Raw genomic sequence first — 14,865 nt, forward strand, 5'->3', positions numbered from 1 at the left:
TCAAATTAATGAAATAAAGCAAAAAGACAAGGTTAGAGAAAAAAGAGTAAAAAGAAATGAACAAAGTCTCCAAGAAATATGGGACTATGTGAAAAGACCAAATCTACGTCTGATTGGTGTACCTGAAAGTGATGGGGAGAATGGAACCAAGTTGGAAAACACTCTTCAGGATATTATCCAGGAGAACTTCCCCAACCTAGCAAGGCAGGCCAACATTCAAATTCAGGAAATAAAGAGAACACCACAAAGATATTCCTCAAGAAGAGCAACCCCAAGACACATAATTGTCAGATTCACCAAAGTTGAAATGAAGGAAAAAATGTTAAGAGCAGCCAGAGAGAAAGGTCGGGTTAACCACAAAGGGAAGCCCATCAGACTAACAGCAGATCTCTTGGCAGAAACCCTACAAGCCAGAAGAGAGTGGGGGCCAATATTAACATTCTTAAAGAAAAGAATTCTCAATCCAGAATTTCATATCCAGCCAAACTAAGCTTCATAAGTGAAGGAGAAATAAAATCCTTTACAGACAAGCAAATGCTGAGAGATTTTGTCACCACCAGGCCTGCCTTTCAAGAGCTCCTGAAGGAAGCACTAAACATAGAAAGGAACAACCAGTACCAGCCACTGCAAAAATATGCCAGATTGTAAAGACCATCAATGCTATGAAGAAACTGCATCAATTAATGGGCAAAACAACCAGCTAATATCATAATGACAGGATCAAATTCACACATAATAATATTAACCTTAAATGTAAATGGGCTAAATGCCCCAATTAAAAGACACAGACTGGCAAATTGGATAAAGAGTCAAGACCCATCATTGTGCTGTATTCAGGAGACCCATCTCATGTGCAGAGACACACATAGGCTCAAAATAAATGGATGGAGGAAGATCTACCAAGCAAATGGAAAGCAAAAAAAGGCAGGGGTTGCAATCCTAGTCTCTGATAAAACAGACTTTAAACCAACAAAGATCAAAAGAGACAAAGAAGGCCATTACATAATGGTAAAGGAATCAATTCAACAAGAAGAGCTAACTATCCTAAATATATATGCATGCAATACAGGAGCACCCAGATTCATAAAGCAAGTCCTTAGAGACCTACAAAGAGACTTAGACTCCCACACAATAATAATGGGAGACTTTAACACCCCACTATCAATATTAGACAGATCAATGAGACAGAAGGTTAACAAGGATATCCAGGAATTGAACTCAGCTCTGCACCAAGCAGACCTAATAGACATCTACAGAACTCTCCACCCTAAATCAACAGAATATACATTCTTCTCAGCATCACATCACACTTATTCTGAAATTGACCACATAATTGGAAGTAAAGCACTCCTCAGCAAATGTAAAAGAACAGAAATCACAACAAACTGTCAGACCACAGCGCAATCAAATTAGAACTCAGGATTAAGAAACTCACTCAAAACCACACAACCACATGGAAACTGAACAACCTGCTCCTGAATGACTACTGGGTAAATAACGGAATGAAGGCAGAAATAAAGATGTTCTTTGAAACCAATGAAAACAAAGACACAACACACCAGAATCTCTGGGACACATTTAAAGCAGTGTGTAGAGGGAAATTTATAGCACTAGATGCCCGCAAGAGAAAGCAGGAAAGATCTAAAATCAACACCCTAACATCACAATTAAAAGAACTAGAGACGCAAGAGCAAACAAATTCAAAAGCTAGCAGAAGGCAAGAAATAACTAAGGTCAGAGCAGAACTGAAAGAGATAGAGACACAAAAACCCTTCAAAAAATCAATGAATCCAGGAGCTGGTTTTTTGAAAAGATCAACAAAATTGATAGACCACTAGCAAGACTAATAAAGAAGAAAAGAGAAAAGAATCAAATAGACGCAATAAAAAATGATAAAGGGGATATCAGCACCGATCCCACAGAAATACAAACTACCATCAGAGAATACTGTAAACACCTCTACGCAAATAAACCAGAAAATCTAGAAGAAACGGATAAATTCTTGGACACATACACCCTCCCAAGACTAAACCAGGAAGAACGTGAATCTCTGAATAGACCAATAACAGGCTCTGAAATTGAGGCAATAATTAATAGCCTACCAACCAAAAAAAGTCCAGGACCAGAAGGATTCACAGCTGAATTCCACCAGAAGTACAAAGAGGAGCTGATACCATTCCTTCTGAAACTATTCTAATCAATAGAAAAAGAAGGAATCCTCCCTAACTCATTTTATGAGGCCAGCATCATCCTGATACCAAAGCCTGGCAGAGACACAACAAAAAAGAGAGAATTTTAGACCAATATCCTTGATGAACATCGATGCAAAAATCCTCAATAAAATACTGGCAAACAAAATCCAGCAGCACATCAAAAAGCTTCTTATCCACCACGATCAAGTCGGCTTCATCTCTGGGATGCAAGCCTGGTTCAACGTACACAAATCAATAAACGAAATCCATCACATAGACAGAACCATTGACAAAAACCACATGATCATCTCAATAGATGCAAAAAAGGTCTTCGGGCTGGGCACGGTGGCTCACGCCTGTAATCCTAGCACTTTGGGAGGCTGAGGCAGGCAGATCACAAGGTGAGGAGATCGAGACCATCCTGGCTAACACGGTGATACCCTGTCTCTACTAAAAATACAAAAAATTAGCCAGGCATAGTGGCGGGCGCCTGTAGTCCCAGCTACTCGGGAGGCTGAGGCAGGAGAATGGTGTGAACCTGGGAGGCAGAGCTTGCAGTGAGCCGATATCGCACCACTGCACTCCAGCCTGGGTGACAGAGTGAGATTCCATCTCAAAAAAAAAAAAAAAAAAAAGGTCTTCGACAAAATTCAACAGCCCTTCATGCTAAAAACTCTCAATAAACTAGGTATTGATGGAATATATCTCAAAATAATAAGGGCTATTTATGACAAACCCACAGCCAATATCATACTGAATGGGCAAAAACTGGAAGCATTCCCTTTGAAAACTGGCACAAGACAAGGATGCCCTCTCTCACCACTCCTATTCAACATAGTGTTGGAAGTTCTGGCCAGGGCAATCAGGCAAGAGAAATAAATAAAGGGTATTCAATCAGGAAAAGAGGAAGTCAAATTGTCCCTGTTTGCAGATGACATGATTGTATATTTAGAAAACCCCATCATCTCAGCCCAAAACCTCCTTAAGCTGATATGCAACTTCAGCAAAGTCTAAGGATACAAAATCAATGTGCAAAAATCACAAAAATCCTATACACCAATTAACAGACAAACAGAGAGCCAAATCATGAGTGAAATCCCATTCACAATTGCTACAAAGAGAATAAAATACCTAGGAATCCAACTTACAAGGGATGTGAAGGACCTCTTGAATGAGAACTACAAACCACTGCTCAATGAAATAAAAGAGGACACAAACAAATGGAAGAACATTCCATGCTAACGGATAGGAAGAATCAATATAGTTAAAATGGCCATACTGCCCAAGGTAATTTATAGATTCAATGCCATCCCCATCAAGCTACCAATGACTTTCTTCACAGAATTGGAAAAAACTACTTTAAAGTTCATATGGAACCAAAAAGAGCCCACATTGCCAAGACAATCCTAAGCAAAAAGAACAAAGCGGGAGGCATCACGCTACCTGAGTTCAAACTATACTACAAGGCTACAGTAACCAAAACAGCATGGTACTGGTACCAAAACAGATATATAGACCAATGGAACAGAACAGAGGCCTCAGAAATAACACCACACATCTACAACCATCTGATCTTTGACAAACCTGACAAAAACAAGAAATGGGGAAAGGATTCGCTATTTAATAAATGGTGCTGGGAAAACTGGGTAGCCATATGCAGAAAGCTGAAACTGGATCCCTTCCTTACATCTTATACAAAAATTAATTCAAGATGGATTAAAGACTTAAATGTTAGACCTAAAACCATAAAAACCGTAGAAGAAAACCTAGGCAATACCATTCAAGACATAGGCATGGGCAAAGACTTCACAACTAAAACACCAAAAGCAATGGCAACAAAAGCCAAAATAGACAAATGGGATCTAATTAAACTAAAGAGCTTCTGCATGGCAAAAGAAACTACCATCAGAGTGAACAGGCAACCTACAGATTGGGAGACAATTTTTGCAATCTACCCATCGGACAAAGCGCTAATATCCAAAATCTACAAAGAACTCAAACAAATTTACAAGAAAAAAACAAACAACCCCATCAAAAAGTGGGCAAAGGATATGAACAGACACTTCTCAAAAGAAGACATTTATGCATCCAACACATGAAAATGCTCATCATCACTGGCCATCAGAGAAATGCAAATCAAAACCACAATGAGATACCATCTCATGCCAATTAGAATGGCGATCATTAAAAAGTCAGGAAACAACAGATGCTGGAGAGTATGTGGAGAAATAGGAATGCTTTTACACTGTTGATGGGAGTGTAAATTAGTTCAACCATTGTGGAAGACAGTGTGGCGATTCCTCAAGGATCTAGAACTAGAAATACCATTTCACCCAGCAATCCCGTTACTGGATATATACCCAAAGGATTATAAATTATGCTACTATAAAGACACATGCACACGTATGTTTATTGTGGCACTATTCACAATAGCAAAGACTTGGAACCAACCCAAATGTCCATCAATGATAGACTGGATTAAGAAAATGTGGCACATATACACCATGGAATACTATGCAGCCATAAAAAAGGATGCGTTCATGTCCTTTGCAGGGACATGGATGAAGCCGGAAACCATCATTCTCAGCAAACTATCACAAAGACAGAAAACCAAATACCGCATGTTCTCACTCATAGGTGGGAACTGAACAATGAGAACACCTGGACACAGGGCAGGGAACATCACACTCCGGGGCCTGTCGGGGGGTGGGGGGCCAGGGGAGGGATAGCATTAGGAGTAATACCTAATGTAAATGATGAGTTGATGGGTGCAGCAAACCAACATGGGACATGTATACCTATCAAACTTGCACATTGTGCACATGTACCCTAGAACTTAAAGTATAATTTTTTAAAAAAGAAAATACATATATAATTAAAAATATATGGCCAGGTGCAGTGGCTCATGCCTGTAATCCCAGCACTTTGGGAGGCCAAGGCAGGCGGATCATGAGGTCAGGAGATGGAGACCATCCTGGCTAACATGGTGAAACCCCGTCTCTACTAAAAAATACAACAAAAATTAGCCAGGCATGGTGGTGGGTGCCTGTAGTCCCATCTACTTGGGAGGCTGAGGCAGGAGAATGGCATGAACCCGAGAGGCAGAGCTTGTAGTAAGCCAAGATGGCGCCACTACGCTCCAGCCTGGGCAACAGAGTGAGACTCCGTCTCACCAAAAAAAAATGTATATATGTGCATATATACACACATATGTGCGTGTATATATGTGTATATATACACGCACATATGTGTGTATATATATACATGTTGCTCTCAGAATAAGGATGTGTTTGTTCCAGTTACAAAAAAGCATGGGCACTTGATTTTGAAGGCATTTCTTATGCCTTTCTCCATTGTGATTTACAATTGCCTTCATGGTTTTGAGTTTTACAAAGCTGCTGCTTCTATACCAGCCCCAGGACAAGCTCTCAGGGGTTATGCATGTGAGTGGGTCAGGGCCTCTGGGGTGGCTGCCAGCTGACAGAGGCCCTGGGGCCAGCATTCCAATCTTCCTCATCCAATCACATCTTGAAATGCTTCCATGTGTATCCAAACTACAGTATGAAGCCTAATCTGCCAATTCCCCGATTAGGAGTTGGGAAACTAGGAACCCTGTAGGCCTGCTAAACGTGTGGCCCCAGCAGGAAGAGCCTGGGGGACTGAAGCATCCAGGAGCCACTGGGGAGCAGACAGAGGGGCACAAGAAGGTTCCTGTTTTATATAGAGAGGGCTTGAAAGATGGAGAACACTTCCATGGACAGGCTCATCAGGGTTGGCCACCAAATCAAGAGGTTTCCTGGACAGGTCATACCTCAAAACAGGCATCATTCCAAAAGTTAGAACCTATTTGGCAGTGAGCAATACTGGAAATACTTCATAGCACAATGTGACTGCAGCCAAAGCAGTACTCAGAGGAAAATTCATAATCCTCTAATGGCTTAAGTGTTTTTATTTATTTATTTATTTATTTTTTAATTAGAGACAGAGTCTCACTCTGTCACTCAGGCTGGAGTGCAGTGGCACAATCACAGCTCACTGCAGCCTCAACCTTCCCAGGCTCAAGCAATCCTCCAGTCTCAGCCTCCCAAGTAGCTGGGACTACAGGCATGAGCCACCAAACATGGTTAATTTTTGTATTTGTGTAGAGACAAGGTTTTGCCATGTGCCCAGGCTGGTCTCAAACTCCTAGGCTCAAGTGATCTGCCTGCCTTGGCCTTCCAAAGTGCTGGGGTTACAGGCATGAGCCACTGTGCCCAGCCAAGTGTTTATATTTAAGATGAGAAAGACTGAAAAGTAATTACTTTGTGTCAACTCATGAAGGTAGAGTTGGAGAAGAAGGAGAAACAGAGTAAAAGGAAGAGGAGGGAAGGATGGGAGGAAGGAGAAAGGACAAAATAAAGAACTCTCTAAACAGAGTCTCTGAGAGTTGGGAGATCAAGCCCCAAGTTCTCACCCTGCCCAGATCCCTCTGTCCTCAGACAGGTCAGCTCTCCTGATTCATTTTCTTCTCTCTTCCATATCCCTAATCTTGTGCACTGGGGTAGGGCTAAGAATTGGTTAGGGAGGAGGTACATGAAGCAATCAGTGTCCTAGCCTGCTATGCCAATGGCCCCCAGGGAACATTGGGCAATGTCTGGAGATATTTTTGGTTGTTACAACTGGGAAGGAGTGTGACTGACATCTAGCGGGTGGAGGTCAGGGATGCTGCTCAACACTCTACAGTGCAGAGGACACCCCTCACAGTGCACAGAATAATCCTACCCTACAATGGACTCAATGTTTGCATCCCCCTGAAAATTCATATGTTCAAATCTTAACCTCCAAGGTGATGGTGTTGAGGTGAAGCTTCTAGAAGATGATCAGGTTATGAAAGTGGATTGCTCATGAATGGGATTAGGGCCCTTATAAAAGGGACTCTAGGCTGGGTGCAGAGGCTCACGCCTGTAATCCCAGCACTTTGAGAGGCCACAGCAGGCAAATCACTCGAGGCCAGGAGTTTGAGACCAGCGTGCCTAACATGGTGAAACCCTGTCTCTACTAAAAATACAAAAATTAGCTGGGCATGGTGGCATGTAATCCCAGCTACTCAGGAGGCTGAGGCAGGAGAATCACTTGAATCTGGGAGGTGGAGGTTGCAGTGAGCCAAGCTCGCACCACTGCACTCCAGCCTGGGCAACAGAGCCAGGCTCCATCTCAAAAAAAAAAAAAAAAAAAAACAAAACAAAACAAAAAAACAACGAAAAACTTACCAATAGCAGTTGTTAATATTATACTTTAAAAACACCTGTTATTGCCAGGCGTGGTGGCTCATGCCTGTAATCCCAGCACTTTGGGAAGCCAAGGCGGGCGGATCACAAGGTCAGGAGATCGAGACCATCCTGGATAACACAGTGAAACCCCGTCTCTACTAAAAATACAAAAAAAAAAAAAAAATTAGCGGGGTGTGGCAGGCGCCTATAGTCCCAGCTACTCAGGAGGCTGAGGCAGGCGAATGGCGTGAACCCGGGAGGCGGAGCTTGCAGTGAGCTGAGATCGCACTACTGCACTCCAGCCTGGGAGACAGAGCAAGACTCTGTCTCAAAAAAAAAAAAAAAAAAAGAAGAAAGAAAGAGAGAAAGACACCTGTTATTTAGTTAAAATTTTCTTCCAGGCCAGGTACAGTGACTCACACCTGTAATCCCAGCACTTTGAGAGGCTGCGGCAGGCAAATCACTTGAGGCCAGGAGTTCATGACCAGCCTGGCCAACATGGTGAAACCCTGTCTCTACAAAAAATACAAAAATTAGCCAGGCATGGTGGCATGCCTGTAATCCCAGCTACTCAGAAGGCTGAGGCAGGAGAATCACTTGAACCTGGGAGGTGGAGGTTGCAGGGAGCCAAGATCACACCACTGGGGGTGTGGTCACACAGCCTGGGGGACAGATTGAGTGAGACTCCATCTCAAAAAATAAAAGGCTCCAGAGAGCTCCTGCACTCCTTCTGCCATATGAGGATACAGCAAGAAGCCAGAGGGCACCATCAATGAAGCAGGAAGTGAGCCCTCACCAGACACCCAACCAGCTGGTGCCCTGTTCTTGGACTTCCCAGCCCCAAGAACCATGTGAAATAAATTTCAGTTGTTTATAAGCCACTCGGTCTATGGTCTTCTGTTATAGCAGCCAGGAAGGACAAAGACAAGCCCCAAATGTCAATAGGACCAGGGTTAGAAAACCTTGCTCAATGTATAAGCCGTTACCTGGGGGGGTGCCTGGAAGGAGCCGCTGCCACCAGGCTCCCTGTGTGGGGCTGGAAAGCGGGGACAGCCTCATCGGTGTAGAGGCCACCGTCCTGCCGGTGGTTCAGGCTCACTCGGTCGGTCATCACCACCAGTCCCGTTTCCTAGGCAACAGACAACACCCAAACCATTGGTGGGGAAGTGGATGCTGACAGCCCCCAGAAGCATAAGGGAATGAATCACCCTGTGGCCATTGTCCCAATATCAGCTTGTGGCAACCTTGGGGGCATCATTCTTTTTTTGCTTTTTTGGGTTTGTTTTGTTTTGTTTTGTTTGTTTGTTGCTTTTTGAGACGGAGTCTCGCTCTGTCGCCCAGGCTGGAGTGCAGTGGCGTGATCTTGGCTCACTGGAAGCTCCACCTCCCAGGTTCACGCCTTTCTCCTGCCTCAGCCTCCCTAGTAGCTGGGACTACAGGTGCCCGTCACCATGGGGCGTCATTCTTTTACTCTGGGTTTGGTGGCACAGGCTGGGGAGAACATGGGACCCAGTGACCATCCAGGGTGGAGAAGAGAGAACAGCACATTTGAACTGTGCAACCAAATCAGATGGTCCAAACACAAAAGGCCACATGTTGTATGATTCTGTTGAGATGAAACGCCCAGAACAGGCAAATCCACAGAGACAGAAAGCAGATCGACTGGTGACTGCCAGGGGCTGAGGGAGGGGAAATGGGGAGTAATTGCTACTGGGGATGGGGTTTCCTTTTGGGGGATGAAAATGTTCTGGAATTAAGTAGGGGTGGTGGTTGCACGGCACTGTGAATATAATAAATGCCACTGAATTTTAAACGGTGAGTTTTATGTTATATGAATTTCATCTCGATTAGAAAAATCATGGCCAGGTATAGTGGCACATGCCTGTAAACCCAGCATTTTGGGAGGCCGAGGTGGGCAGATCACTTGAGATCAGGAGTTCAACACCAGCCTGGCCAACATGGTGAAACCCCATCTCTACTAAAAATACAAGAATTAGCCAGGCACGGTGGTGGGCACCTGTAATCCCAGGTACTTGGGAGGCTGAGGCAGGAGAATCACTGGAACCCAGGAGGCGGAGGTTGCAGTGAGCCAAGATCACACCACTGCACTCCAGCCTGGGCAATAGAGCAAGACTCCATCTCAAAAGAAAAAGAAAAGAAAAGAAGGAAGGGGAAGTGAGGGGAGAGCAGGGGAGGAAATCAGTTGGCCCAGTACCTGACCCCAACCAAGGACCAATGGTGGGATGCAATGATCTCTTTTATTAGTATTAGTATTATTAGAGACGGCCTCCCTCTGTGGTTCAGGCTGGGGTGCAGTGCTGCAATCATAGCTCACTGCAGCCTCAAACTCCCAGGCTCAAGCGATCCTCCCACCTCAGCCTCTTGAGTAGCTGGGACTAGAGGAGTGCATCACCGCGCCCGGCTATGCAATTAGTCTTTTTATTCGGTCCTCATCATTTTACTAATTACTGGGAGCAACTGGATTTGAAAGAAGACTCACTGTAGCCTGGGCTGACTTGGATTTGTGAACAAGAATTTTTTTTTTTTTAGACAGAGTCTCGCTCTGTCGCCCAGGCTGGAGTGCAGTGGCGCGATCTCGGCTCACTGTAAGCTCCGCCTCCCAGGTTCATGCCATTCTCTCCTGCCTCATTCTCCTGAGTAGCTGGGACTACTGGTGCCTGCCACCACGCCCGGCTAATTTTTTGTATTTTTAGTAGAGACGGGGTTTCACTGTGTTAGCCAAGATGGTCTCAATCTCCTGACCTTGTGATCCGCCCGTCTCAGCCTCCCAAAGTGCTGGGATTACAGGCGTGAGCCACCGCGCCCAGCCTTTGAATAAGAAATTCAAACCCAGTTCCTTTGACTCAAAGGCGTCACCTCTGACTTCCAGAAGGGACCTGGAGTTCAAACTGCCAGGCAGTTGACATACTCATAAATGAAATGTTATTTTTCCAAACAAAAAACAAAGAAAACACAAAGGTTTATTTTGCCAGGTACAGTGGTGTATGTCTGTAATCCCAGCACTTCGGGAGGCTAACGAGGGTGGATCCATTAAGCCCAGGAGTTCAAGACCAGCCTGGGTGACATGGTGAAACCCCATCTCTATAAATACGAAAAAAATTAGTGAGGCATGATGGCGTGTGTCTGTGGTCCCAGCTACTCAGGAGGCTGAGGCAGGAGGATCGCTTGAGCCCGGGAGGTCGAGACTGCAGTGAGCTGAGATCACGCCACTGCATACCAGCCTGGGTGACAAAGTGAGATCTTGTCTCAAAAAAAGAAAAATAAGAGATGTTTTGTTTGTTTGTTTGTTTGTTTTAGCAAATAGAACTGTGGGAACTAGATGGCAGGCATGTGGGTATTTGTTGTCTAATTCGCTCAACTTTTCTGCATGTTTGGAAATTTTCATAATAAAAGCAACACAGGTTGGGGAGGGAAGGATGCCTTTGAAATTTTATATATTTATTTATTTATTTAATTTCATTTTTTTGAGACAGAGTCTCGCTCTACCACCCAGGCTGGAGTGCAGTGGCGTGATCACTGTAACCTCCGCCTCCCAGTTCCAGAGCTTCTCCTGCCTCAGCCTCCCGAGTAGCTGGGATTACAGGCGCCCACCACCACACCCGGCTAATTTTTGTATTTTTAGTAGCAACGGGGTTTCACCATGTTGGCCAGGCTGGTCTCGAACTCCTGACTTCAGGTGATCCACCTGTCTTGGCCTCCCAAAGTGCTGGGATTACAGGCGTGAGACACCACACCTGGCCAGAAATATTTTTTAAAGCTGAAATGAAAGGCACCCTCCAATGGGACACGCATTTGAGTGGAGACCACCAGCACCCTAAGGTGCGACCCTGAAGGGTGAAGCATGCTCCCATCCCAATCCCTTTCTATCTATATCACATCATGACAATGTCCAGAGATGGGCACCTGATAGCATTAGCCCTTTTTTTTTTTTTTTTTTTTTTTGAGATGGAGTCTCGCTCTGTCACCAGGCTGGAGTGCAGTGACGTGATCTCTGCTCACTGCAACCTCCACCTCCCGGGCTCAAGTGACTCTCCTGACTCAGCCTCCCAAGTAGCTGGGACTAAAGGCATGCACCACCACGCCCAGCTAATTATTGTGTTTTTAGTAGAGAGGGGGTTTCACCATGTTGGCCAGGATGGTCTCGATCTCTTGACCTTGTGATCCGCCCACCTCAGCCTCCCAAAATGCTGGGATTACAGGCGTGAGCCACCGCGCCCAGCCAGCATTAGCCCTTTTTTTTTTTGAGATGGAGTCTCGCTCTGTCGCCCAGGCTGGAGTGCAGTGGCGCAATCTTGGCTCACTGCAAGCTCCGCCTCCCAGGTTCACGACATTCTCCTGCCTCAGCCTCCCGAGTAGCTGGGACTACAGGCGCCCCATTAGCCCTTTTTAAGATGGGTAAACTGGAGCTGGGCACAGTGGCTCATGCCTCTAATCCCAGCGACTAGGGAGGCTGAGGCAGGAGGATCACCTATGCAGTTCAGACCCCCTCCCACCTGGGAACACAGCCACCTCCTTCTGCTTGAAAGCTGCCAGACACACAACCAAGTTAACCAAAGCCGAGGCAGAGCTAAGAGCTACTGGCACCCACAGCTCCCAATGAGAAGGTTTTCCTCGCAGCAAAGCATGTCAATGTCATAACACATCCCATCACAAGTTCAAGTTACCCATTTGAACCTGACCATTGACATGCATAACATTCTGCTCTCCACGGCTTTGCAAATTGGAAGAATCTACTTGTGAGCTTTCATTGGGGAGAAATGAAAAAGAAAAGTTTGGAAGGCTGGGTGCAATGGCTCATGCTTGTAATCCTAACACTTTGGGAAGTTGAAGCAGGAGGATTGCTTGAGGCCAGGAGTTTGACACTAGCCAGGGCCACGTAGCAAGACCCCATCTCTACAAAGAAATAAAGTAAAATAAAATTAGCCAGGTGTGGTGGCATGCACCTGTAGTTCCAGCTACTTGGGAGACTGAGGTGGGAGGATCACTTGAGCACAGGTGTTCGAGGCTGCAGTGAGCTATGATCACACCACTGCACTCCAGCCTGGGCCACAGAGCGAGACCCCATCTCGAAAACAAGAAAGAAAAGCTTCCAATCCTGTTTCCAACCCATTTCTGAATCTCCAAGACTCTTATTTCTAGGCAAGAGGACCTTAGAAGGGGGCAGAGGGATCTGAAACCACCTCTCCTTACGGTGAAGGCAAACCCAGAGTCCTTGGTGATGCCCCAAGGCCACGGGAAGACGGAGGAGCGCCGGCGTCGTTGTGCCGTCAGCCCAGCCCACCAAAAAGGACCATCCTCCCTGGACACGCCAAAGGAATCAGAAACATCATAATCTTCCAGTTCCTGGAAAACCTGCAGGCAAAGGGGGACAGAGACTTGTCAGCTGAAGTTTTCTTTACAACCCAAACTGGCTCCCGTGGGTGCGGCATGCTCCCATCCCAACCTCTTTATCACATCATGACAACCTCCAGGAGATGGGCACTGGTAGCATCAGCCCATTTTAAGATGGGCAAACAGGAGCCAGGCACAGTGGCCCATGCCTCTAATCCCAGTTACTGGGGAGGCTGAAACAGGAGGCTGGCTTGAGCAAAGGAGTTCGAGACCAGCCTGGGCAACATAGCAAGACCCCGCCCCTACAAAAGATAGAAAAAATTAGCCAGGCATGGTGGTGCATGCCTGTAGCCCCAGCTACTCTGGAGGCTGAGGTGGGAGGATCATTTAAGCCCAGGAGGTGTTCGCTACAGTGAGCTATGATCACGCCACTGCACTCCAGCCCAGGCAACAGAGCAACATCCCAACTCTAAAAATAATATAAAATAAGATGGGCAAATTGGAGCCAGAGAGATGAGACCTGGCCCAATGTCATGTTGCAAAAATCTGATGACCTTGACTCCCTGATCTTGCAACTGCGCTAAAGCAGCAGGAAGGATTTATCAGACACCCATTAGGTTCCCTGAAAAATGAACCCGACGGAGAAAGCGAGTCTGGATTCAAATGCCACTCTTCATTTATTGGAATGAGAGATGGGAAACGGAGAGCAAGAGAAGGTAAAGCCCCATGGAGGTCTAGAACCCAAGCCCGAGGGGTCTGCTCACCTGGGCAGGAGTCAGCCGGAACCCAGACCTGAGCAGGTAGACACTCTTATCAACTGCAGCGACGCACACACAGCTGCCCCTTGCAGCCCTGATCCGCAGGTCGACAGTCTCCCCAGGTTGGGTCTCATTTGCTGAATACGTCACTGAAACCTTGGCGCAAATGCAGCAAGGGATAAGAAACTTGGTTCAGTTGGCTGTGAGTGGTGGCTCACGCCTGTAATCCCAACACTTTGGGAGGCCGAGGCGGGTGGATCACCTGAGGTCAAGAGTTCGAGACCAGCCTGGCCAACATGGTGAAACCCCATCTCTACTAAAAATACAAAATTTAGCTGGGCATGGTGGCAGGTGCCTGTAATCCCAGCTACTTAGGAGGCTGAGGCAGGAGAATCGCTTGAAGCCCGGAGACAGAGGTTGCAGGGGGCTGAGAGAGTGTCATTGCACCCCAGCCAGGGCAACAAGAATGAAACTCCATTTCAAACAATGAAAAAAAAGAAACTTGGTTCAATCCAGGTTTGGTCTAGTCCAGAGGCATCTCTTCTGCCCCACCCAAGCACCCCCTGCCCACCAAGGAGAGTGGGTCTTTGCCAGCTCAGCTGGGAACCTGGCCTCACTACCCGGGTGGAACCGGTCCCACACTGTGAAGGGCAGTTGGTCATTGTGCAGCGGACACAAAGAAGGGAACACAGAGGGACAGGCAGAGATGGGAAGGCAGGTGCTGGCGGAGAGCCTGTGGCAGTTTGTTTAGAAGTTGCAGAGAGGAGCCAGGCACAGTGGCTCACACCTGTAATCCCAGCACTTCGGGAGGCTGAAGCATGTGGATCACTTGAGGCCAGGAGTTCAAGACCAGCCTGGCCAACATGGTGAAACCCCATCTCTACTAAAAATACAAAAATTAGCCAGACATGGTGGCACACGCCTGTAGTCTCAGCTATTCGGGAGGCTGAGGCCAGAGAATTGATTGAACCCGGGAGGCAGAGGCTGCAGTGAGCCGAGATCGTGCCACTGCACTCCAGCCTGGGCGACAGAGCTTGACTCCGTCTCAAAATAATAATAATAAAGTTGTTGCAGGGAGGGGGAGAGGAGGCTGAGGGTGCCGATGGAAACAAGTGCTGTCCCTTAAATCCTGAATTCAACAAAGGCAGAGAACAATTGATGGCTTTCCCTATGTGTTTTGAATGCAATCTCCTTTTGGGTGACTTTTGGAGATGCTTCAGTAAAGATGCAACTCATGTTCCCATAATTCCTTACATCATGCTGCGACACAACATGAGTCTCAGATGTGCACAGACCCCCTGGCCAGCACCTTGG

The 14,865-nt window shown here is 46.3% G+C and overlaps 1 protein-coding gene across 1 annotated transcript in view; it reads right to left on the bottom strand.

Annotated features, from left to right (window-relative positions):
* Positions 1 to 14,865, bottom strand: part of CPAMD8 (C3 and PZP like alpha-2-macroglobulin domain containing 8) — a 134,639-nt gene that overhangs the window by 69,264 nt on the left and 50,510 nt on the right. The window contains exons 16-18 of the mRNA XM_031004606.3: positions 13,558 to 13,707; positions 12,653 to 12,814; positions 8,428 to 8,570 (exon numbers count right to left, since the gene is read on the bottom strand). Coding sequence (XP_030860466.2) covers positions 8,428 to 8,570; positions 12,653 to 12,814; positions 13,558 to 13,707 — 455 coding nt within the window. The remainder of the gene's footprint in view (positions 1 to 8,427; positions 8,571 to 12,652; positions 12,815 to 13,557; positions 13,708 to 14,865) is intronic.

Source organism: Gorilla gorilla, chromosome 20, assembly GCF_029281585.2.
Source record: "Gorilla gorilla gorilla isolate KB3781 chromosome 20, NHGRI_mGorGor1-v2.1_pri, whole genome shotgun sequence".
In the NCBI taxonomy this organism is placed as follows: domain Eukaryota; kingdom Metazoa; phylum Chordata; class Mammalia; order Primates; family Hominidae; genus Gorilla; species Gorilla gorilla.